The sequence below is a fragment of the Periplaneta americana genome, chromosome 14, assembly GCF_040183065.1.
Source record: "Periplaneta americana isolate PAMFEO1 chromosome 14, P.americana_PAMFEO1_priV1, whole genome shotgun sequence".
In the NCBI taxonomy this organism is placed as follows: domain Eukaryota; kingdom Metazoa; phylum Arthropoda; class Insecta; order Blattodea; family Blattidae; genus Periplaneta; species Periplaneta americana.
This window is the reverse complement of record NC_091130.1, coordinates 55966855-55993315: the sequence shown is the minus strand read 5'-3', so window position 1 is coordinate 55993315 and position 26461 is coordinate 55966855. Positions and strand designations below refer to the sequence as shown.

At 35.7% G+C, this 26461-nt stretch overlaps 1 protein-coding gene across 4 annotated transcripts in view; it reads right to left on the bottom strand.

The window, feature by feature from the left end:
- Ac76E (adenylate cyclase type 2 Ac76E) overlaps positions 1–26461 on the bottom strand; it is a 1046273-nt gene that overhangs the window by 268529 nt on the left and 751283 nt on the right. For all 4 annotated transcript variants that reach the window (XR_011335836.1, XM_069845293.1, XM_069845295.1 and 1 more), the window contains exon 10: positions 19802–19929. Coding sequence is in view for 3 of the 4 variants with exons in the window: in XM_069845293.1 (XP_069701394.1) it covers positions 19802–19929 (128 nt within the window). In the remaining variant the exon portion in view is untranslated. The remainder of the gene's footprint in view (positions 1–19801; positions 19930–26461) is intronic.

Below are 26461 nucleotides of genomic sequence, written 5' to 3'. Positions count from 1 at the left end.
TGCCGACTGTTGTTGAGATTGTAGCCTGGTTCGATACAAATTGTTTGACACCATTGCGAACGTTTTATCGATCCGCATTGTCGAGTTACACTGTCACGGCTACAGCGCGACCCCCAAATTCACGCCTAAAATTCCTACCTCCCGCATTCATTAGATGACGTTAGCGCTCCAATTCAAGGTCAAGTTGGATACATTGATCCTTCGTCTGTTGATCGCCGTTCACTGCATTGGAATATGTTGTACAGTTTAGAAATTATAGGCGCTACATAAGTGGCCTGAAGAATGTATCGGTCGACATTCTGCGGTGACAAATTTATAGAAACTGTCACTGGATATGTCGGTGACGTTGACCATCAAAGGAAAGTGATAATGATATCCTTCTGGAAGAACCAAGATATTCACTTCTTGGAATAATATATACTGCAGAATACGCTGTTCTTCAGTTGGTTCCCAAACAAAATATCAACAACGTGAGTAGGTTCCAAGGCTGTGTGGGACGGGGATGTTAATCGATCATGTAGCAGAGTAGTGACAATGTTCAAATATCAACAACGGGGTGAGAAAGTCGTTATTTCATATAACGTCACCCAAAAATAATCGATCATGACCCGTAGCTTCATCATATGAATACCGATCATAAGTTTCAGTGATTAGCAGAGTAGTGGCAGTGGAAGTACAGGACAGCCGTATTGCACATAATGATGGATTTCACTACTATGCTCAATGAAAAGAGGAAAAAACTCTTAGTGGTCAATGATCAACAGTTCGATTTTCAGAAACCATTATCTGGTGATGTGGAAAGAAGATGTAAGACGTAAATGTTCCGTGAAACTTTCTGATTCAGATATTATAATGAAATGCAACGTCTAACATAACCACGACACTTGTGATATTGCAACTTTACGGACAGTAGAACGCGAATTCGATTATGCGCAATATTCAAAACATATAGAGGTGAGCCTGCCTGGAGAGAAATAAAAAAATAGGTTGCAGCCGCCAAATTACTCTTCAAGGAACTACCACTCATATAAATGGAGGGAAAGATGACAGAGGGCGGACACTGGAAAGTTTTCTTTTCTCAATCGTACTATCAGGGACTGGAATGCTTTACCTGCAGACTTACTAAAGGCTTTACAAATAACCAAACATGTATTTAAAAATAGGCTTAAGAACTTTACTAATAGACGGTAGTATATTATACATAGTATTTAAAGGGTGTAATTGATATTTTATTATTTGAAGTGTTGTATAAGTGAGGAAGTGTGTTGTGTCAGTGAAGTGTGAAGTGTGTTTAGTGTCAGTGAAGTCTATTGTGTAAGTGAAGTGTGTTTGTGTCAGTGAAGTTCTATAGTTCATAATGGCTGTCAAAGTATTTGAACAGTGAAATGGTTTTGAAGTGTCAGTGAAATCAGGATAGAATCAGTGCAGTGAGGGAGTTGATAGCGAAATTAGTGAAGTGCCGAAAGGTATTTGTGCAGGTATGAACTTAGGGTTAAGATACAAATTAGATTTACTTTAGATGCTATTTTAAGTGATCGTGCTTCATTTAATTTAGGATGCTCCTTGTTATTATTAAGTTATTATTATTATTATTATTATTATTATTATTATTATTACTATTTATCATTATTATTAATATTATTATTTTTTATTAGTTGTGTTTATTATTAATTGTCATTATTGAGTGTAATTAGTTACCACTGCCACCGGGTATACACCCATTTGCAGTGTGAATAAACACATACATACATACATACATACATACATACATACATACATACATACATACATACATACATACATACAAAATTATGAAGTTACTCCACGCAGCGTGTCCGCCAAACACAAAACATTTTTAACCTAACTACTGCCGTCTAGTTGTCAGTCTTAAGTCCATATAACATGGAAAGGGAAATGTTTTCTGGCTTGGTCTAGCGCGGGAAGAACTAATTGTAGTACACAGATGAAATCAATCCGGAATCAACTCGAGTATAGCTCTGGGTCGAATTGGGAACCGATTCATAGATTTAGGAGAACCAATTCCAGTACGCCCGCAGAATAAAATCGATGTAACTTCGTAGATAAAAAAACTAAAACTGTAACTAGAAAGTTTTAGGAGTTCGTTAAGTCTTTCGTGGCTTTCGTGCTACGGTGTAGTAAGTAGTAACATATCCCTTAAAAACCAAACAATTCAATCAATTTGAGATACAGCTGCATCGTTTTCGAACAGATCGCTAACATTCATTCTGTACAACTTAGAACATACAGTGTCAGCATGTAGCCTCCTGTAAGTATGAGAGATTCGTTTCCGTAACAACAGACCACATTTTAACCTGTCGCAGCATTTTGTTTGGCCAATGACTGAAGGGAATTAAATAATGAGACGTTATAATTATGGAGCAACTAGATTTAAATTCATAGCGCATTGTAGTTCGTCGAATTGTGAACCGCAGGGAATGCATTGTATTCGTGCTAATAATACATAATGTTTTACGTCATCCTTCTCTCTCCATGTATAAATTTAACAGATATAATGAAGTAAATTACTATAGTAGAGGTCTTTAATTTCATTGTGTTACAGTTCAACAGCTGGTTTATTTTTTACCCATATTAGCATGCAAATGGTGCCACAAGTGGCGCTGACTCCCTAATTATTTCCATTTTATTCATTGATCAATATGTAGGATTTCATAACATTGTATGATTTGAGTGTCTAAAAACATCACTGTTTAACATACACTGCTTATACATACACTTAGTATCACTTTATGTCCACTCATTTGCAAGTTTCTAGCTGCTATCTTGTCTTCTCGAGCATCGTCTGTTCGTCTCGAACGAACAGGTAAATACAGAACTCTGGGTAATGTACCCAACACGTACTTCTAATGTTCACTACCCACGACGTCATCTTATTTGAACCTTCTTCCGTCAGATGGTCCTGACCCCAGTTTTGCATCCTATTATATATTCATCCATGGCTAAACCAACACTGTTAGTTGCTGACTGTATTTAAATAACCTTGGGACTGACTACCTATGCAACTGGCTTTATTCAATTGAAAGGTTTTTTGGAAAAACAACCATAGTCCAAAAACATAAATTTCGAGGAGAAACACAAAACTATCTGGCATAAGTGTTGTTGACACTTCAAGTATGAAATTCATCATGTCATTTCTTAAGGAATTGCAGAAACTTGAGAAAACTGAAGTACAGTAGATCATCGATTAACCGAATACCGATCAACCGAAACATTGGTTAACTGTAGGCTACTTTAATGACCATTTTGAACTTGTCAAACTAGGCTAGTCAGTTCTCTGTGTTATTTGTAAGACGTGTGATACAAAATGTATACTGTATGTACAGTTTTGTGTTTAATATCAGTGTTTCTTTGTTTCATACTGCTCCTATGACACCGGTACAATTTTTTTTCGTAAATGATCGGTTATCTGAAAAATCAGTTATCCGAACATCTCCCGTCCCCAATTGTTTCGGATAATCGATGCTCTACTGTACTTTTATAACTTAAATTGCTTCATAGAAATACATGTGTAAATGTAGGTAACTGTGGACGATGGTTGTTTTAAGAACAGACTACTCAGTTGTGGCTGAAGTGTGCCTCTTCTTTAACCTTCTTTTTTATTATATCCTGTTTCTTCGCCACTCGTTGCTTACGTTTCTTCCATGGGATTACTTCTGAATCTAAAGATGATTCCATTAACAGACAATTCTATATGAACTTACCTCCGAAATTCTTTTCAAATTCAGTTGTTTCTGTGTTCCAACTGAAATGTTTGAATGAATGATCAATGATGAAGCGTTAAGGTCTGTATCGAGGCGCTTCGTAATGAATTGTAAAATCCTAGATTTAAAAATAAAATAAAATTAGCGTCTGGCAGTCACCAACCTATCATAAACATTAATAAAAATCTAAAATCATTACTAAAAAAATCTTATTTAATATTTCAAAATCAGTACATACACTAAACAGTATGTCCAAGTTATACACAACTTGCAATTTCATAAATGACAATTTCGTTAAATTTGGTGAAATCACAGATGTTTTTCAACCAATAGACTAAATTGCACAAAGCCAATCTTGTTTTACTACATTTTCTGAATATTCTAGTTTTACAAATAAAAAAAAATTGTATTCACATTGACATGTATACTATAATAAAATACAAATAAATTCAATAATTAGAGGAAGAAAATTTCATCTAAATAAGAGGACTCGGGGAAGGATGCAAGAATACTTGTGGCATTACCGCGCTGAATGGCGATACTATGCGCTGACGTAGATATTGGATGCTTCGAGGGTCCCCAGAAAGCCGCACTAAACTTCTGCTTATGGTGGAGATGAGAGCTTTGGCTTCAATACGCCATGATCCAAACGTTTCAACCGCAAAAGGGACAAAAATATAATTATCTGCAAGATGTTTATATTTATGGTGTTTACTGACAACGACACTTCCTTCTGCAGATCCTGGTGTCTTAGAGGCTGAAGACAGAGGAGAAGGGGCCAGTGTATCCACACATGCGGAATCGCAAATTAAGGATTTGCCTACACGCCACGGGACTAGAGTCAGACCATCGGGTCTCTTGCCGTCTGAACGGCTGATCCCGGAAGGTTCTAAGATGGATGGAACTCCTGAGAATGTTAATGCTCTGTTAATGATGTCATTGAGCGATGAATGACGAGAGAGACGCCCTTTACTCATGACACAACTTAAGGCATGGTGGCCATAAGAATCTACAATATTGCCACAGATACAATCGTTACTTGGATACAAGCCATCTATAATACACGGCATTAGAAACAGGAACTCAACAATAGTAAAAAGAAAATGGCCTACTGATATACTCAAAGATCCTAAACATGCGATATGACCACAGACAATGAAGCATGTATAAATAATCTTAAGAAAATAAAAAAAAAAATACTTGTTGACGTCGTAGATGTAAAAATGCATTTATATTTTCGTAAAAATATCTAAATATATTTTCGTAATATTATATCCTTTTTCGTTTTATTTGTATAGTGAGAAAATAAAAAATGGAGAAGCTCGGCATAACCTTAATTCTTCAAATCGCACACTCATTTCCATGACTTCTGGTGAAACTAGCTCCTTAAGTATTTACTAGTAATATAAGCTAAATGTCTTTAGAAAATACTCCACACATACAGAAAGAAAATAAAGACTGTAATTACAGATGAGTAATTTAACTTCTATTCTGTAAGGTATATATTAATAGGCCTATATATTATCTTGTGCTAGAATACATTGTTGAATCGTCATTCTGATATTTATTAAGTAGGTTTTATCTTTTCTATAGTACCATTAAATTGTTTAAAAACTTTAAAGTAGGTCTACCAAACTACGTCAAAGCCAAACTCAGAAACTGCGATCTATTTTTTGTTCTATTTTCCTGAAAGTTTCTACTCGCAATACTTACGACAGACTCGATTTTCAAATGTTTAATATTTAAATATTATTTCTTTATGGACTATAAAGTATAAACTTCTGTTTGACGTTTGCAGTTGCAGGCATCGACTGAAGATGGTCAGAGAAGATAGATAAAACATTTCGTAACTTTCTCACTGCGTAGAAAAAAAACTAGAATTAAAATATATTCGATTATATTGCATAAACATAACTTCGCACATACCGTTCAAATGGATTAATTCTGCAGATTCTAAGAAACTGCACAGAAGACAAACACGTACTCATTTTCTTCATACAGAATGGAAGCGATATACACAGTGAAATATATTATACTGGCGATGCAGCACAATCCACTGAATAAAAAAGGGTTAATAAGGTGTTTTTCTGTCTCGAAATTTCATTTCACTTCAACAAAATATGACGTTTGTAGGATGAATAATAACAAATCTTCGTGCCAACAGTTCCAACTTAATCTTTGAACAACAGCAACAAACGTTGAACTTACAAGATTCTGATGCTACGGACGTGTCCTTGATCAAGAAAAACACTGCGTTCCCGTTACATCTTTTGTAATGAAATATTAGGCCTACCTTATGTATGTTATTATGAAGCATGTGGACAGAAAATCCACCAACTATTTCCATGCCATCCACCGCAGTGAAGGAACGGTTAGTATGCCTCATTGTGAAACGAGAGGGACCGGGTTCAAATCCTGGTTGGGACAAGTTACCTGGTTGAGGTTTATCCGGGGTTTTCCATCAACCCATTAAGAGCAAATGCTGGGTAACTTCCGGCGCCGGACCCTGGGCTTATTTCGCTGGCTTTATTACCTTCATTTCGCTCAGACGCAAGATAACCATGCAGTTGACGAAGTATGTAAACAAAGCGATTAAAATATCCATGGCTGTGATATAATAGCAAAACTAACTCATTGAATTCTACTGCTTAATGCTACCGTCCCAGTTACTAATGGCTTATATGTCGTGAATTTCTCAACAGTACAATGTAATTCACTTTTGCAAGTACCTGAAGTTGCTAAATCTACTTCCGTGGCAAACCGTTATAATTACAACAACAATAATCATTAGAACTCTGTGGCCAGTGTACTGTACAAATTGATTTACTTGTATCGTTTACATTACGTATACATTACGTCTGGAACATGATACTCGTATTTATATTAAAAGAAATACTTCATTAAGGCCAAATTGTATGAATATGGAATAAAGTCCCATTAAAATAGATAGGCCTACAAGACGTCGTGATGGCAGCTCAGCGACTGAAGTGGAAGTGAGGAGGCCAGCGAATAGGGATTATAAAGAATGGACACTTCGCATCGGTACCTTTGATGTAGCCGGACTGATTTCAATGACCTTCAAGCCAGCTAAAGCGTCAGATTCTGCTTTCTCCCTAGAGTTGGCGCTGACATCACACCAGCTAGGAGTCGACACAGCGGAAATATAACACATATAATTAATACATCTAGGTACATTATGTACTCAAATAAAATAAATTGGATCCATAAAATAATAAATCCGTCATTAACTGTAATGTCTAGACTCTAGAGTTCCTTTATAATGAGAGTTGAGACGATGACCCCAACAACAATTAAAATATGTAATGATTTGATAGCGCTAAAAATGGAAAAGCAAAACTCTTACGAGAAGTAAAACCATATACCTATATTATATAATATACAAAAATATTAAACGAATTCGATACTTAATTTTATAATGTATTATATTATTTTATAATATAATTTATTATATCTGAAATATAAAATATTATTATTACAAGTAGTTTGTCACTGAGAAATAAGGAAAAGCTGTTAACGTGAATTTATTTGAAGCAAAGCGTTATTGGATTATGCAATAAGGTAGGCTATGTTTGGATCCTGTGTCTCAATTCTATTCTCAATTACTATCTTAGCGTATGCTCGATTACACTAACCTCTAGCGCTTGAAAGTGGAACTAAACGCTGCGCACTGAGAAACAAAACACAGGAAAATTCGCTCAGTGTCCATTATTTATAATCCCTATTCGCTGAGGAGGCTACGTGAGCAGACTGAACACGTCGAGATGGGCGTATGTGACAACCATGTGGGATCCAAGAACGGGGAAGAGGACAGCGGGAAGACCGAGGGCCCGATGGAACGATTTCTTCAGGAGGGAAGTTGGTAGACAGTGGGCAAGAACGGCGACATGCAGGACAATATGGCAGATGCTCGGAAGAAGATGGACAGAACCTACGTGACAGAAAGTGAGCTGACATCAAACATCTACAATAATTATTTTCAGAGCATAACCTCTAGTGGCTGAAAATGGACAACATTAGAGACAGTAAATGAACCATCATTAAGCATGAGGGTAATAACTTTTTAACCAGTACAATAGACTCGTCAGGAATAGCTCCCCAGGCGAGTATAAGAAAAGCTTACCCTGCTTGATGCAGGACCCCCTTGCCCTAATGGGATGCAGTGGGCTTATTTATTTATTCATTCATTCTTTCATTCATTTATTTACTCACTCATTCACTTGACTTATTTATTTATTTATTTATTTATTTATTTATTTATTATAAAATTAATTCCATGGTTATGCGAGATAAGTGTTGTACGAACTCTGGATACTACATTATCTGGAGGATATCTTCCGAATATATTATTCCATATTTTCAGTCGCTGTTAAATTGTTATCTAGATAATAAATCACAAAATGGCAGTAGCGCTATATATGAATTTTTCTGATAGTAATGATGAATATTATATTAATGTATAACGTATTTTTGAGAACGCGGAAACAAAAGAAAATAAGGCACTGACCTGATCTATTAAACGAGTATGAAGATGGATGGAAAGATTCAGACTAAAAAGGACAACCTTTTAAGCGTGCTGGAATTAATCAATAATGACTTGGGATATGTGACTGACAGTAAAAGTAGTTCAGATTATCATAGATAATTTGTTTAAACAAAAGCCGCCCTAAATAAGGGTTCGATAGATCGGCCTACTAATCAATTCATAAAGAATAATAAGTAAACAAAACAATTTTGTGACACTTGGAAAGAAAAAGAAAAAACATTAACTTTAACTGAAGGTGACCGATTTAACCCTTAAATTGGCAAAACTTCATTTTTCACACCAGTTTATTAAGCCGTGTCGGACTGTAAAGAAAACAACTATCGCAATGTCCATATTTTATATGTCGCACAATATTATAGTATTGTGAAATTTTAATTTTCCTACCATTTTTTTTCTATTGTTCTATTAAAATTATAGCATACTAGTGGCTTGTAAGCAAATGCTGCAAACTAAGTTCATTAGACGTTCAAATAAATATTTTTCAGATTTATTTTCAATGAAGAATACCAGATATTTTGAAAGTTATTTGCTTTCACAATAATGAAACATACTCCCTCTGAATGTTTTTTATGGTAAATACTTTTTCTTGAACCTATCCACCTTCAGTTTCTGAGTTTCAACGCGAAAACGCAAGTAACAATGTCAGGACGATCAGTGGGTTTTTCATGTGGAAGTAAACCAATAGCTATTTCTGGTCATTGTGGATTGTAGGTGAAAGTTAAAAAAAAAGTCAGGTTTGCTATGCTTTCGAACAATAGACATAGCATGTTGGTATAGCTGCTGCAATGTAGATCTTGAAATATAGAGGGTAAAATCATTTTATTCTGCTAAGACATCTTGCTGAAATGATCGGGAGACTACAACATTTTGTAGATCTCTTATTTGATCAGTAAGCAATACCTTTTGGTCTTTCCTTAGGAAGTGTAATTTTTGCGCTCTCTCGAGCCAATTCTGAAGAAAATGATGCATATAAATATCTACACCACACCGCCATTAAGTTTATGGAAAAGACCCAACCCACTTGATTAATAACTATAAAAATATTTGATTTTAATAACAATATTATTATCTTGCGTAAGTTTTGTATACATGCAACTCAGTAAATTATAGAAATGATGATCTAATTTAAGATATTCTCTACGTCTGCTTATATAACCCCAAAAAGTTTCACTTTCATATCAATATAGCATTAATATGTATAAATCAGACCTATAAATTATTTTAGCAAGTCTTGAAGTTTTTAATAACCAATTGAATATGAGCTCTAAATATATGTTAGAAATCCTGCAGGTCATGGCCTTCGTGTAAAAACCTTTTGTTTATTGTAGTGTGTGTTTTGTTTTATTCTGAAATCACGGCCGAGTTGAAATGCAATTAGTTCTCAAAACTGACGAAAGATGGATTTTGGAAAATAGGAAAATTACGAAGGAAAACTAACGCTTCACTGAAAGTTACTATTTTTCTGAAAATCCTTGGATGCCAAGCTTCAAAATGATGATTCATTCATTAAAATCCGTTCAGCCGTTTTCCCGTAATTTCCATTACCACTTCAAATTATATATATAGATAGACTATAAATCTGTTGTATCTTATAGGATACTTTGCGAATTTAAGGGTTAAGCACCGAACTCTTGAACAAATTACAACGTGTTCATAATATGTGTCTAAGATACCGTATATGTACAATGCCTTTCTCTTCTACTTCAAATTCTGCTCACCTCACCCCCAAAGTTATCTATTGTCTCGTCTTGTGTATTTATGCTCCAACCATAACCTAAATACTCAATCTCAGATCACCGATACATTGAGTATACCTCATCATAACACTTCCTGATACTCATCATTCACCGTTTCAATATCTCGTCATTGGAACTCCCTACCTCATACCTTAAGGGGCTGTCAGACATTTACTACTTTCAAAACCTAGTTGTTAAATAGATTACTTTGACAGTGCTATTTATTGAAATGTAATTTTTCTAATATATGATTTTTATTTTTAATATATTATATATTTTTTCTCTCTATTGTTTTAATAATTACTTCGATTCACATTTTTGCAATATTGTTTGACACTTAGAATTACATGTAACTAAACTTGTCTTTAATTTTTATTATTTTAATGTACCGAAGTACATATGATATTTCCATGCAGATATTCTGCGTCATCATACGATGAAAGAGTAATGGAACGGAGAAAAATTCTCTCCGGCGCCGGGATTTGAACCCGGGTTTTCAGCTCTACGTGCTGATGCTTTATCCACTAAGCCACACCGGATACCACCCCGGCGTCGGACAGAATCGTCTCAGATTAAGCTCCAACTCTTGGGTTCCCTCTAGTGGCCGCCCTCTGCACTACGTCATAGATGTCTATGAACGTAGGACCGAAGTCCACACATGTGCTGAGGTGCACTCGTTATGAGTGACTAGTTGGCCGGGATCCGACGGAATAAGCGCCGTCTTAAATCACGAAGTGATTTACGCATATCATATATTATTTTAATGTACCGAAGTACATATGATATTTCCATGCAGATATTCTGCGTCATCATACGATACCCCCACCACCACCACCACCACCACCACCACCACCACCACCACCACCACCACCACCACCACCACCACCACCACCACCACCACCACCACCACCACCACCATCATTATTAGTTCTAAATTCTATTTGGTGGAGCAAGAGTATATAAAAGAATAGAAAATTATAAATATATAAAACCATTGTCCAAAGTATCCTATCATATGCAACTGAAATTTGGCAAATTCCAACTAGGGAAACAAAAAAGTATTTTAAGTGCAGAAATGGATGTCCTAAGAAGATCAGCTGGGAAATCTAAAATGGAACAAATAAGAAATAGACGAATAAAAGAAATCATGGGAGTGCAAGACAAGCCAGACATTATAGATATAATAGAAAGGAAAAGGTTACAGTGGTATGGCCATATCAGAAGAATGCCAGGACAACGATTACCAAAAATGATTATGGAATGGATCCCACCAAAAAGAAGACGACCAAAGAAGACTTGGATGGACTAGCAGCTATGAATAATTGAAGACTAGAGCCAGACCAATGGATGAACAGAGAGGAGAGGCGTTTGGTTTCCGGAAGACGGCGACAGCTGTTATGACATCGGAATGATTGATTATTAATTGTATATTGCTCCTGCACTGCTGTCTTCTCTATATTTGCTATTATTCTTATACTGGTTGAGTGGAAGAGAAGACTTTATGGCCTTAACTCTGTCAGTAGAAATAAATCTATTAAATAAAATAAATAAAAATATTGCATAGAAATTGAAGATTAATAAAATAAATTTGAAGCAAATTCATAAGGTCATGAATTGGAACCACCTCCGGGAGTGTAGTGCACTTCAGAAATGGACTACTGTATTCGGAGGCCCGTAGACTAATGGAAAATGTACAGTGCCAGTAGTCTAGAGCTTTGGATAAAAAATATATATCAGTATTACGTTCTGAATTTCTGCAGGTAATAATCTCAGCATTAAACAACCTATATGGACTCCTCTACTTCAATGTTTTGATTAGAAGTTAAGAAATCAGTTTTTAGCACGTTCTTTTAATCACTCACTATGACAACTAGTTTAAGTGTATCTTCTACAGGATATATGATATAAAATTCCAAAAATACTGGTGGTAGAGCATAAATAACTCAGGAAAAAAATAAAATGTTGTTTTTCTGTAACTGTCATGGTTTTCCTAGGAAAAAAATGTGTTCGGTGAGTCTAACGTTTTTGGAAAAGAGAATAAATGGTCATTATTTAGACTACTTTGCCGATATTTACGCTGAAGCAGTCGTTTGTTACTCTGTTGAGTATTGGTGTCAGATGCAACATTGGTAATAACATTTACGTTCAATCGAAATGTAAACAAATAATTGAACTACTATCAAAAAATATGTTTTTTTTTTTACAAATTAAAAATAAAATTATAAGAAATAATTACATTTCTCTAGATATTTTGTTCAGTAGACCAATATGTACTGCCTATAAAATTATTGCAGCTTATATAGTTTACATTCTGTATATTATAATATTGATTTCTAATCCGTTTAGATTTCTTTATCATAAATTCCGCAGACAAAATAGTGATAATAATTTTATGTTCAGAAATATTAATTTCAACAATATTACTGGTACTGTGAATGCATTTCATAAACTTAACACTATTTACAAATACTGCCAACCTGTGTTCTAATCCGGTTTAAATATAGAAAAGATAACCTTGAAATAAACGAACGTCATACAACATGGTACTCCATTTATTCTATAGTTAGGCTATTCCACGAATAGCTATTCTAAGATTTATTCCACGATCGTACAACTGAGCCTAAACCACAATGATCAAAATAACAGATGCGATACATTGTTGTTGTTGTTGTTTAGTCAACTGTCCGAAGACAGATCTGAACCTCACAAGTGATACCAGGAAGGCACCACTTAAGAGCAAATAGGCAAGGAGGTAATGGGGTAGTGTGGCCAGTTCCTTTCCCCCCTCCATTGCATACATCACCGACTAACTACATATTACACTAGTCAGACTTCAGATGCATACAAACAATTGTTCTTCCTCTGACACATATCGTTAAGTGAGATTTACTGCCTTATAACAGATGTATCAACCATAAACTCAATCAAAGGATAATGTGATACATTATGCAGCATTATATTGTACGAGTAAGTTCAATGCGCACTATCGAGCATTAACAATGTATCCTTGTGTTCACATTTCACAGAACAACAGTTCTCAACCTATGGTACCATGCTTGGTGGTACTTAAAGTTTTAAATAAAAATAAAAATTACAAATATTTTAACTTTTATTACTGCATTAGCCACCACACACCCGTCAACAATGCGACTTTTATTCTTAATGATTCACCCTACAACAATGGGTATTCCACTCAACACAGCAACACAGTAGTCGTTATTGCACTCCACACAGCGACAACGACAAGACACGTGTATCACCGAGAAGAACAATAATGTACTCCTAATTTCAATTAATGTTCACAAAGCACTATGTGCAGAACAAAACTGTCAGTTCTCGGTTCACAGTTCGCTTGCCTTGCCTACTTCTTCTAGCTCACTCTTCCAAGTTCACTTCACATCGAACCCCGGTCTTCCGGCTACAGTACACAACACGTCGAACTCGAGTCTCCCCAGTTGCGGTCCTCCTCACGTCGAACCCCGGTCTCGAAGGCTGGCTTCCTTGCTCGCTCGAAGACTCAAGTTTAGACTGACTTCCGAAGACTGACTTTCGTCGGCAAATCACGGTTTTATTTATTTACCACGAACATCTAGAATGTTCTGCGTCGCGAAGCTTCTGAACCTCCACAACAATCCGCTTCCAGGTGCTTCCTTACTTCCGCCCAGCCACAGTAGCTTTTCTTCCCCTTGATCCGTACCGCTGCTAGCGTCAGGGGTTGGTCTTTCCGTTTCCCCCGCGCCTTACCTCTCGCTAGATGCGTGAGCAACTCCCTGACGCGACCAGAACGTTCCAGATGGGTGCCACAATATAAACATACATAGGCCCTAGCTGTTTTCTGTATATTTTGTGGAACACTCCATTGAATAAATTAAAAGAGAACTGTTTCTTAATTAAACACTTCTAAATGAAGCAATCAATTATTGGTATTAGAGCACGGGAACGTTTGTTCGGATTCTGGAAGCGACACGTGACGTTTTCCCATAAAAATGTGGTTACTGGTACAGCAAATTTCATACGTGTAAGTTAAAAATAGTGGTACTCCATTAAAAATGGTTGAGAACCGCCGCTATAGAAGATAAGAGGCGTTTCCTGAATATGGGACAAAGCATGGTCTCAGCTTGGCTTGGATTTACGAGGGCTGGACCCTGGACGGGTTAGTACACTTGCACGCTTTGTCTCATTGTGTGCCCTATATATGCAACGATTGTCCCAGTTCGACAAGTGACATGGGTGACATATACATTATTTGCATGCATGTTTTGCACTACAATCATTGCTAGTCGATCCTGTCTGTCTTTAGATGTCGTTAAAACGTTACGTGGTTGCTTGAGAGATGTGATTGTTCTTCTGCCCTAGAGCTTAGAACTTGGGATAGAGCTTTCCGAGTACAACAGCGGGATTATACCAGAGTGTTGGGAATGATGATGGGGTGAGAGCCCTCACAATGACAGGAGAAACGAAGCAGTCGGGGAAAATCTGACCCACAAACAGTTTCTTGCATCACAATCCTCACATAATTTACCGGCATTATAAATCTAGTCTTCGGCGAGAAGCAGTAAGCTAAGGTGGGTTCTCTGTAGTCATGAGTCTAATTAAAATTCTAAACAACGATGAGTAAGCCTTGATTCTTTGGTTCCCATATACAATTCTTCATCATTTTAAGCCTCTTTCATGTTTCCCATTTTAGAGAACAAATTAAAACAGATTGATAGGATTTAATAAGACTTCAATTATGAATTGAGATTTAAAGGGCTATAATCCAGTATTTAAAACGAATATGTTTCCAATGGTTTATTTCTTTCAGTTTGTACTATTGAAGAGACGAGGTGAGATGACAGAACAGGAGAAAGATAGGGGAGAAAACGGGTGGGGAAGGAAGGAAAGAGAAGGAAAGGAAAGACAAGAGGTGACAGAAGACGAGATTAAAGTAGAGCAGAGGGTATGAGAAGAGAGGGGAGAGGAGAGAGGAGGAGATAGGAGAGTCTAGGAGAGGCGAGCAGAGGTGAGGAGAAGGAAGGAGAGGGAGGGGAGGGATAGTAGGAGGGGAGGAGAGCGGGGAAGGAGAAGAGAGCGGAGGTGAGAAATGAGAGGGGAGGAAGGATAGGAGAGTATAGGAGAGGAGAGCAAAGGGGTGGGGACGGGAGGAGAGGGGAGGGGAGAAGAGTTAGGAGAAGAGAAGAGAAGAGAAGAGAAGAGAAGAGAAGAGAAGAGAAGAGAAGAGAAGAGAAGAGAAGAGAAGAGAAGAGAAGAGAAGAGAAGAGAAGAGAAGAGGTCTAGCAATCAAGAACTTTTTTTCCTATTTTAAAGCGTACTGAATTCGAAGAAAAATGGGTTTGCTTTTAATTTTCCACAGAAGTATGAGTGTTTTGTCTCATGTCAGAAACTCAACACAGCATGTGAAAAATTTATAATCATTCTTTGAGAGTGAACTGAAATCGAAATAATACCATCTGTTTAGTTAGTTGTGATGTTATTCCACTATTTATCAAATTTACCTTACAGGAAACCATAAAGTACTCGTAACTAGAAAACATTTTCGACTATAATGTAATTAAACTATTTCACCATGTCTTCACGTCTTCATTTTTTCATTTGACGGGAATCATATTAACGAACAGTAGGTATAGCTATGGGTTCTCCTATATCTCGTATTATAGCCAATTTATACGTGTGGAACATTTAGAAAAGTGAGTTGTTGAAAAATATATAACTAATTTTAAACGGCTCACATGTTTGGAGTAGTCAGGCATAATGAGCCCAGCAAAATAGGAGACCACTCTATTATACCTATCTGCCCTGATGATGGAACTTGTATGTAGTTCCGAAAAGTTGAAAATGTTACGTTTCAAGACACAGTGGAATACCCAAAACCCTATTCCTAATAATTTAGTTGTAATTCATTATGAAGCGTATTTAGCATTATTCAAGAAATATTAAATAGTTTATATGAATGTTTAATAGCACAAAAACTATTTTCTAGTTGCGAAAATCGTGGTGTGATGGGATTGAAAGTTGTCATAACAATCGAAGTGTTTTCATTTAATTGCAAAAGCGTTAAATTACTGATTTGAATATGTGATACACTAGCGCAGTATTTCAATCATACTAATATCCTACAACCTTAAAGAAATTTATAAAGTTGTAAATATCATTTTAAAAACCTACGAAATCCTGCATATCATAAGCGCAAATCTGATCATTTTGTACTGCTTCGAAAGAGTACATTCAAAATTAATCAAAAGCGCACTTTTAACAACAAATTTTAATGCCAAACATCGCTCTGGCAAGACACTTTTCCAACAAAACTTTAAAATGTCACCGATTTCAATTTAGCCATAGCTGGTATATGACAATTTTGTAATTGAGTCTACGTTTTCCTCGTTTATACAGTACTAAGATAATGGTCCCAACAATACACTGATCAAGCAATGTTTTGGACTTCACTTATTGAAACATGATGAATTCGGAGACGTAGGAATTTATTGAATTAACTAGCCGTACCCGTGCGCTCCGCTGCACCCGTTATAAATAAATATAAAGTAATTACATAATTAAAATAGGACGTTTGATCCAGGGAACATTCGTGTTTGATAGAAGGATAAATCGTTTAATATGTTACTTAATTTAAATTGCATCCAAATAATTAAAATGCGATCATTTTGGTCCAGAGACACTCATTTGGTTCAATGACAATTCCTTTAACCTGTTTCTTAATTTTTATTACATGCAACCATAGTTTAATGAAGATTGACATCATTTAGATTTAATGTGTATATTTTATTTTACTTGTTATAGGTTTCCATTGAATTGTGGTAATAACTTAATTTTAACCCTTGTTTTCTACGTATTCAGTAAATGGCGCTTGGCCCACTGTGGTTGTGAACCCTTCAAATAAATTAAATTATATTATATAATATTACATATTATATTATATTATATTATATTATATTATATTATATTATATTATATTATATTATATTATATCAGAAGTTACTGTAATAACATTATAGCAGAGAAACTACACTTTCCAATGGTGAAATAATAATTAATTATACAGATCGGTTAATTTAGCTTACGATATTACTTCATATAAACACAGAAACATTCTCTGTAGGCTATCTTTCATAGCTTTCGATTGTTGCTGTCCAAGGCCCCTTATAGACGAAGTCATTTGTTTTTTAATTCATTACACGGCCTTAGATGGCAGTTATTTTAATTTTAAAAGTAATTTATTTCATTAAATATCAGTCCTATCAAACTTTTTCAAGGAATAAAACGTATCGCAAATTATTTTTAAAGAAACGTTTGCTATGTAACATTTTTCACAAAGATCAATAATAAGCGAGATATTTCGATTTATTTAATTCAGGCCCCCTTATAACCCCCCTTTTAAATAATGTATTTTGAATGCCATATAGCCTAAAATCTAAGTTACAACGAACTTAATTTATATTTCAATTTTCATCGAAATCCGTTTAGCCATTATCGCGTGAAAAGGTAACAAACATACAGACAGATAGACAGACATAGAAACAAAAATGTCAAAAAAGCGATTTTCGGTTTCAGGGTGGTTTTTGCTGATCCCATTGTAAATAACTACTTAAAAAACGATGCTGCATTTGCGCAGATATCTAGAGTCTATAATTCGTAGCTACCATTAGCGGCACCGAAATGTCCATCGTCATTTTAAAACACATTTCTATGCATTAAAAACATACATTCGTTTGTAATAGACGTCCAGCAAAAAGTATAAAGTTGAAATGTGTCTGAAACTAAATAAATGTTATAGTCGAAGAAAAATGCCTATCAGTAGTAAAAAATTATGATAATGTTTATCGAAGTACAGAAGAAATAAAATAACACGCTTAAGAAAGTCTGTTTTAAATGACTACTTGCATATTTTTAACGTAGCTGTTTAGTTTAGAACATATTGATAAATAATACAAGGCGCAATCAATATATTTCCGAACTGCACTTATATTAAATAAATTTTATTGTAATGTTAAACATACATGCCGTGTCACTGATTATCATTGCTTCCATGCCTGTCGGCTCAGTCTATCAAACAGCGTCACATTATCTTTAAGAATTGAGCTTCTACACATGATTTTGTGCAAACATGTCAAGGACCTATTGCAATTTTTCCTGGAATCTCTCCGTATACCCCTTATGGCTAGTCTTCTTCTTTGCCTTTAGAGTGATGCATTTAGTTTAGATTCCAGGCGTTTCCCTGGTTCTAAATAACTTCTACGTTTCCTATGTCCTGTGTGTTGCCTACGTTCAGGTCTGTCCGGAAAGTTACTGATTGCCCTTGTATTCCCAGAACATTTTTAACAGCGCCGGTGTATATTTCGAAGTTAGTCCCAAGTCAGATGAAATGGGAAAGAAAATTTAATGCACTCCTGAATTCACTATGCGATTTGTCTTGTATGCGAGTTCGCTTTTGATGGTCACTGAATCTTAGAACACACTTCAAAAACAATTGAGGAGATGGGTGCAATAACAGCTTAAGTTGAAAACTTATGTTTTGAGAAAGACAATGTCAAAGTTTTAGAACAATGTAGAAATTTTATTATCACATATACTTTTATCATTTGCTTCGTATAATATTTTAGACTGCATAAATGATTCAAACGCAATATGTTATTATTTAAACAGCTCATTTTTAAATATTCGTAAATAAAATGTGTAAAACGTAAGTCTTTATTGCATAGAAAGCCTGAGACTTCTTAAATTAGAGCACCTAGGCATTAAAACCAGTAGAAAAGTGTTATTTAACTACATACACGAATTTATTGAATGAATAATAAGAAATAATAGTATATTAAGACTTCAGCTTAACAAAATAATACAAAATAAGAATTTTTAGCCGATACGTCCTTATATTTTTTATGGAAATAAACTGTAGAGACAAATTAATATTTGTTTTAAGTTTATAATAAGAAAAACAGAAGATGTATTAAGAAAATCAGTTCTGAAACTATGTTACAGATGAAAACTCCTCTGCTATAGTATCAAATATTTTTATTCATTTTCACTGATTTCACTTTCATGATGATTTTCTTCCATCACTGGTTCAGAATCCAAAATATTTTGAAGACAACATGCATTTTCTGGTTTCTAGAATTTCAATAATAGAATATTGTGGTCCTGGAAAACAACTATGGTCCACGATACAACCATTCAAATTTTGTACTCCATAACGTAGTACCTCGTTTATCTGTATTTTTGCTACACTGCAGTTTGAAGTCAAGTCACTGCAGCTATCTACGAACGGTCTATGTTATTTTTACAATGTTCTTTGAATGGTTGTATTGCGGACCATAGTTGTGTTCCAAGACTATAGTTGTGGGAAATAACGGTAATATCATTTTCCTTTGATAATTCTAAGCCAGAACGAGGGGGATTTTATAGATTAAGTTCTTCCTTTGCTGATATAATATTACATGTCCTGAAAACCTGAAGAGTTGGAAAACGGTATTGTAAGTGCATGATACTCCCAAAGATCCTGAAGTATGCATGATACTCCCAAAGACCCTGAAGTATAAAACATGAGTGTAACATATTTTTATATTGCGAATTATGAATCATTTGACTTAGTACAGCACTTCACATAGTGAACTCTCCTTACGGTCAACGAAATGAAATACAACTTTTACAGTCCATAGAGAAGACATGTAAGATTATGACTTAAGTAGAGTTAAGCTGTTATTGCATCCAGCACCTCAATCCGTACTTTGATAATGAGTGATAAGTCTTACCTGATGGCCTCTATCATCTGCAAGCCCATGTTGACACAGTTGTAGGCGTGGTTCGGTCTGGACACGGGCAAGCCAGACACGCAGTAGTAACAATCGCCCAGGATCTTTATCCTCATGCATTGGTTGTCCTGCAATAAGAGAGGGTAACTTAAAACTCTATGTACTGAAACAATTGTTAATAGAGGAGAAAAATTCGCTCCGGCGCCGGGGATCGAACCCGAGTCCTTGGTTCTATGTACCAAGCACTCTAACCACTGAGCTGCGCCGAAGTTCAATCCACAGCATCGGATCGAATCCCTCTCCTCTAGTATTTTTCCCCTTTGTGGCCTTACTCCAAGTTCGACATATATACTGTATATATATATATATATATATATATATATATATATATATATATATATATATTGACATACGAGTGTATAACTATATATTGAGTCAACTGCTATTATACAAGGAGCGCACTCAATTGAGTAACTTGGTGGCCGGGATTCCACTGTTGGGCGAAGAATCTACGTAAAGATTAATTTTCCGTCCTACAGAATTTATCTGTTATTTAGGTTATTTTAAGGCGCTTTATCAACATCTTGGTTATTTAGCGTTTGAATGAGATGAAGGTGATAATGCCGGTGAAATGAGTCCGGGGTCCAGCACCGAAAGTTACCCAGCATTTGCTCATATTGGGTTGAGGGAAAATTCCGGAAAAAAAAACCAACCAAGTAACTTGTCACGACAGAGAATCGAACCCGGGGCACCTGGTTTCGCGGCCAGACGTGCTAACCGTTACTCCACAAGTGTGGACTTTATCTGTTATGGTAACAATTGTTATTGGAGGAGAAAAATTCGCTCTGGCGCCGGGGATCGAACCCGGGTCCTTGGTTATACATACCAAGCGCACTAACCACTGAGCTACGCCGAAGTTGACTCAACGGCAATTGACTCATTATATATGTCAACATATATGTCGAACTTGGAGTAAGGCCACAAAGGGAAAAAAAAAACACTAAAGAAGAAGGATTCGATCCGATGCTGTGGATTGAACTTCGGCGTAGCTCAGTGGTTAGAGCGCTTGGTACGTAGAACTAAAGACCTGGGTTCGATCCCCGGCTCCGAAGCGAATTGTTTTCCTCTAATAACAATTGTTACCATAACAGATAAATTCTATAGGACCAAAAATTAATGTTTACGTGTATGTACTGTGTTTATTCTTATGACAGCAAAAGTAACTATAAAGTTATCTTCACGGTGGCGAAGAAAGAATACAAACGGTGTCCTACTCGATAATTATCATCATCAACATCATAAACACCCAGAACCTCGTATTGCTACAATACACTTCCAAATTTATTCGGGTGCCTTTGCAGTGTGCCTTCAAATCAGAAAAGCAATGCTTCTTGGGAAGAAGCTTCGATGGATATACATACCTTTTCAACCTCAATTTCGGAAAAGCTAATTTCAGAAATGATTAATTCACATTCAGAAAAAAATAAATTCAATTTCGAAAAAGCTAACATCAATTTCAGAAAATGTAAATTCAATATCGAAAAATTATATCGAAGTCAGAAAAGAATGAAGTTAATTAAGGAGTTGAAAGATTTTCTCATTTTTTCAGCTATATAGTAACACCATATGTATACATATAATTTGATTTCATACATGTTAAAATAAAATTGATTCTCGGTATTCTCACAAGTGAACAAATATTTTAGCTACACATACATGCAAGAAAGAAAATTTATTGACAATTTTTGTTTACAAATCAACAATAATTATTGCTATCATCAAAATTTATATTAATTTATTGAAATTTTATTCAAATTACAAATAAATAATAATAATAATTTTAAAGCTTTCCAAAATTACATTTATGTTTACCCTAATTGAATTTCTTTTCTATGAAATTAACTTAACATATTTCGAAATTTATATTATAATTTCCGAATCTAAAATTATTTTTTCCGAAATGGTACTGTATACACGTTTTCCGAATACAATAGGCATTTTTTAAAAATTGAGATTGAAACGTATAGTAGCCAGGGGTTCATTCTGTTTTTCTCTTACTCCACAAACTTATTGAAAGTGCAGATTAAATTTTTTTACGAAACACTTCCAATCGAGTTCACTCATTGCTTAAATAACTGTTATGTTTAGCAGAGAAATTTCTTTAGCACCTGCACCAAAGTTTTCCTTATTATGCATAACTGGACAATATTAACGTTCAAATTTTCATTCAGGTTTACCTTTCTTTTAATTAATTTTATTTCGCGTCCAGATGCTGACCAAATGGAAAATGATCAATATCCCAATCAATACTAAACAAATTAAGATTAGAAACATTTTCCTTCACTTAATGTAGTTCCATAAATAATTCAAATTCGTAATTTTCAAGGAAGAAAGGTTTCTTACATTGATAAACTAATTGGTTATTTAAGGACACTGTTCAGCTACTGGGAAATCTAGTGTCGATGGAAATGGTGAGAGCAAGATTGTATTTGCAAGTCCGAAGATTCATCATAAAATTACCTGGCATTCGCCTTACTGTCGGGAAAAAACCTTGGAAAAAACCCAACCAGGTAATCAGCCCAAGTGAGATTCGAAACCTCGCCCGAGCGCAGTCTCTAATGAGTAGGCAAACGCGCTACCTCCCGAGCTACACCGGTGGCTCCTTAAATTAAATTCCATTCCTCCATGATAGACGTAAATATTATGTTGTATATGAGGCCAGGTGTTCAAGTATTTACAAACTATTCACAAATATGAGAACAGCAATGAACAATTCACTACAAGTATTTCGCTAAACTTTCCCGTACCTTGTTCCAATCTTACTAAACAATTAGAACAACTCTGCAGAACTCCTATGTTATATTGCGTGCAAGTGACGAGTATAATATCAAAGTAAACATGGCTGCCACCGTTGAGAAAGCGGCTTTACCTATAAACATTGGCGCTAATATGGCCATCATTCAGTTTTACTCTCGATTATATCATTGGCGCTTTCATGACTGCTTCCAGTTACCCCATCACGCAAGACGCAGGACTATGGCTTACAATACATAAAAGGGCAGTCGTCATAAAACTCCTAGATAGATGACGTGTGTCTTATGGAGTCACGCCAGCTTTTAACTCTCTTTTACTTCAACTCTTCATGCAAATAGTTATCACTTATCGGTTATCACTGATCAAGGCTATTGACTCAAAAAACACTCGATACCTGTGTTTAAAAATGCTACTACTATTAGGTACTACATAATTAATAATAATAATAATAATAATAATAATAAATAATAATAATAATCATAAATTTTACTTGAAGCAAGTAAAGCGATCGGTTTGGAAGTAAATCCCGAAGGGACAAGTATATGATTATGTCTCGTGACCAGAATATTGTACGAAATGGAAATATAAAAATTGGAGATTTATCCTTCGAAGAGGTGGAAAAATTCAAATATCTTGGAGCAACAGTAACAAATATAAATGACACTCGGAAGGAAATTAAATGCAGAATAAATATAGGAAATGCTTGTTATTATTCGGTTGAGAAGCTCTTATCATCCAGTCTGCTGTCCAAAAATCTGAAAGTTAGAATTTATAAAACAGTTATATTACCGGTTCTTCTGTATGGTTGTGAAACTTGGACTCTCACTTTGAGAGAGGAGTTAAGGGTGTTTGAGAATAAGGTGCTTAGGAAAATATTTGGGGCTAAGTGGGATGAAGTTACAGGAGAATGGAGAAAGTTACACAACACAGAACTGCACGCATTGTATTCTTCACCTGACATAATTAGGAACATTAAATCCAGCCGTTTGAGATGGGCAGGGCATGTAGCACGTATGGGCGAATCCAGAAATGCATATAGAGTGTTAGTTGGGAGGCCGGAGGGAAAAAGACCTTTAGGGAGGCCGAGACGTAGATGGGAGGATAATATTAAAATGGATTTGAGGGAAGTGGGGTATGATGATAGAGACTGGATTAATCTTGCACAGGATAGGGATCGATGGCGGGCTTATGTGAGGGCGGCAGTGAACCTTCGGGTTCCTTAAAAGCATTTGTAAGTAAGTAAGTAAGTAAGTAATAATAATAATAATAATAATAATAATAATAATAATAATAATAATAATAATAATAATAATATGATAACACAGTATTGATGTAATCTTTACTATGCCTGTCATGTAAGTTATTCGGGAGCTTCCAGGTTCGATCCTGACTTCTGTTTTCCGTGGTTCCACAAGTCTTTCCAGCCGAATATAGACTCCAATGGGTAAGATTACAGGACCGAAGATATATCCATTCACTAATTTTCCTATATCGCATCATCAATACTTCTTCGCCTAACTATCTCTCGGTGCGTTTTAATTTCTTGTCCTCTTATCACAGCCTGGGTACTCGTTCTAAAAATGACCCTTTATTATCTATACCTTGCCATAAAACAGCTCTCAATTCTTCCTCTTTCATAGGATCAGCAATTCGTTTCTGGAACTCCCTACCCAGCTCCCTCCGGAACTGTCGAACTATATTGCAATTTAAAAGTTAATTGTTTAAACACGTGACCAGTATTCAGGTTTAATTCTCATTTGTGTGTATATGTGTATATATGTAATTTTCCTCAGTGTTGTATAGTTATAATTTATATTTGGATTTGTTATTCTTGTAATTTGTAATATTGGCTCACTTACCGCTTGCATATTCATTGAGTGTAACTTCTAGCCTTATATTATTTTGTAATTATTATTTAGTATGTTCGCATTATTTTACTCGACTTGTGCTTGTATAACTATATACACTTTTATTAGTGTTCTTTAAATATTAGTCTGTAAAATTGTATCAGCTTCTTTTGTTTCTGGCTGAGTGGAAGAGAAGGCCTGATGGCCCTAACTTCGCCAGAATAAATAAAGAGATATTATTATTATTATTATTATTATTATTATTATTATTATTATTATTATTACGACAGCAGAATCAATTATTTAAAATATTGCAATACTTCAAATTGTTGAGAGAGATTCTGTGCTACATGGCGGGTTACACGGATATAATAAATTCGCTGTTATTGTAAAAAAAAATTACAGACTGATCGTGATAGTACCTACCTATTACAATGGGACACAACTCGCTTCTTTCTAAATGTTATAATCCTTCCATAAAGTTTGCCGAGTTAGCTCTGTGGTAGCGCTTCTGCCTTTAGACTAGCCAGCCCGGGTTCGATTCGAGGCGGGGTTAGAGATTTTCGTGCAAAATTTCTACCTCGACATTAGGAGAGGTGGCGGTGTCTCCGTTAAATCCCAAATCTCTCCGCAGTGCACATGAAGACAAGGCATATCTCACTGTTGATAGTGTTTCGTCCGTTGGATGAAGACGTTAAGCCTGGCGGCCCCCTTGGTGCTATTCGACAGGAGTAGGCTACGTGCCGGCACCGAGTTTCCTCTTCTCCCTTCCTCACCTTCAGCCATTCTCTACACTAAATTTGCACATACACTCACCCTAGTACACGACATAATTTTTCATAGATACACATCATGTACAGCGTGGCCCGCCGAAGTGGTGTACAAATTGAAAATGGGTCACAGTGCTGCCATCTGTCCGTAATATGCGGAACCCAAATCACGCAAGTGAAGTCGGTAGGTATTAGACACACACATAATCCTCCATTATAACTAGAGGCAGAGAATATGAAATTTCATATTCTAAACCATTCCTGCTAGCGGTACGGTAACGCCAAAATGTTTTTCATGTCTCCTAATGTTTTGGTGAACATTTTATATTTCATAAACATCATATTATTTATATTTTTCCCCTCCGTTAATATTTTGTAATACCACTGAACCGGGCTTTCCAGACATTATAAGGGAAAGACAGGTATGTTTCCCAGGAAGCATTTGAAAAATCCTAGCCACTTATTCCACTAACAATACAGGATTCCTAAGATCAAGTGAAATCTCCAAATTGTCACTTAACTTGTAGTGTTAATGAATTCGAGAACCAAAACAAAATAAGAGATTCTATTCCACGTTTGCTAAGTCGAATCCAGTGCTTATTGTTGGCATATCTACTTATATACGTTTAAATTTATGTTTTAAACATTTAATATCATCTCACAGAAGGTGTAACACTGTACCACAAAATATAGAAAGTTTTGTTGTATTGTAACCAGACTTGAGTTCAGCCAATGTAAGAACGTTTTTCACTCTCTCTCTCTCTGTCTGTCTCTGTCTCTGTCTCTGTCTCTCTCTCTCTCTCTCTCTCTCTCTCCAGTGTAAAAAAATGAATTGCCAGTATCTAGTTTTTTACATTCATGTTAAGAACTTAATAATCTCAAATCTGTTTAATTATGGAGATTTATTGTATTTTATTTGGTAGCGTATTAAGTAGAGTGTATGTAAGAAATTTGTAAATAATGATATAAACCTGCTCCAAATCGTTTAGGAGCCACCGGCGTAGCTTGATAGGTTGAGGCGCTTACCTGACGATCCGGAGTTTCCCTCGGGCGCGGGTTCGATTCCAGCTTGGGCTGATTACCTCGTGAGTTTTTTCCGAGGTTTTCGCCAACCGTAAGGCAATCCATGGCGAATCTCAGCCTCATCTCGTCAAATATCATTTTGCTATCACCAATCCTATCGACGCTAAATAACCTCTTAGCTGATACAGCGTCGTTAAATAACCAAG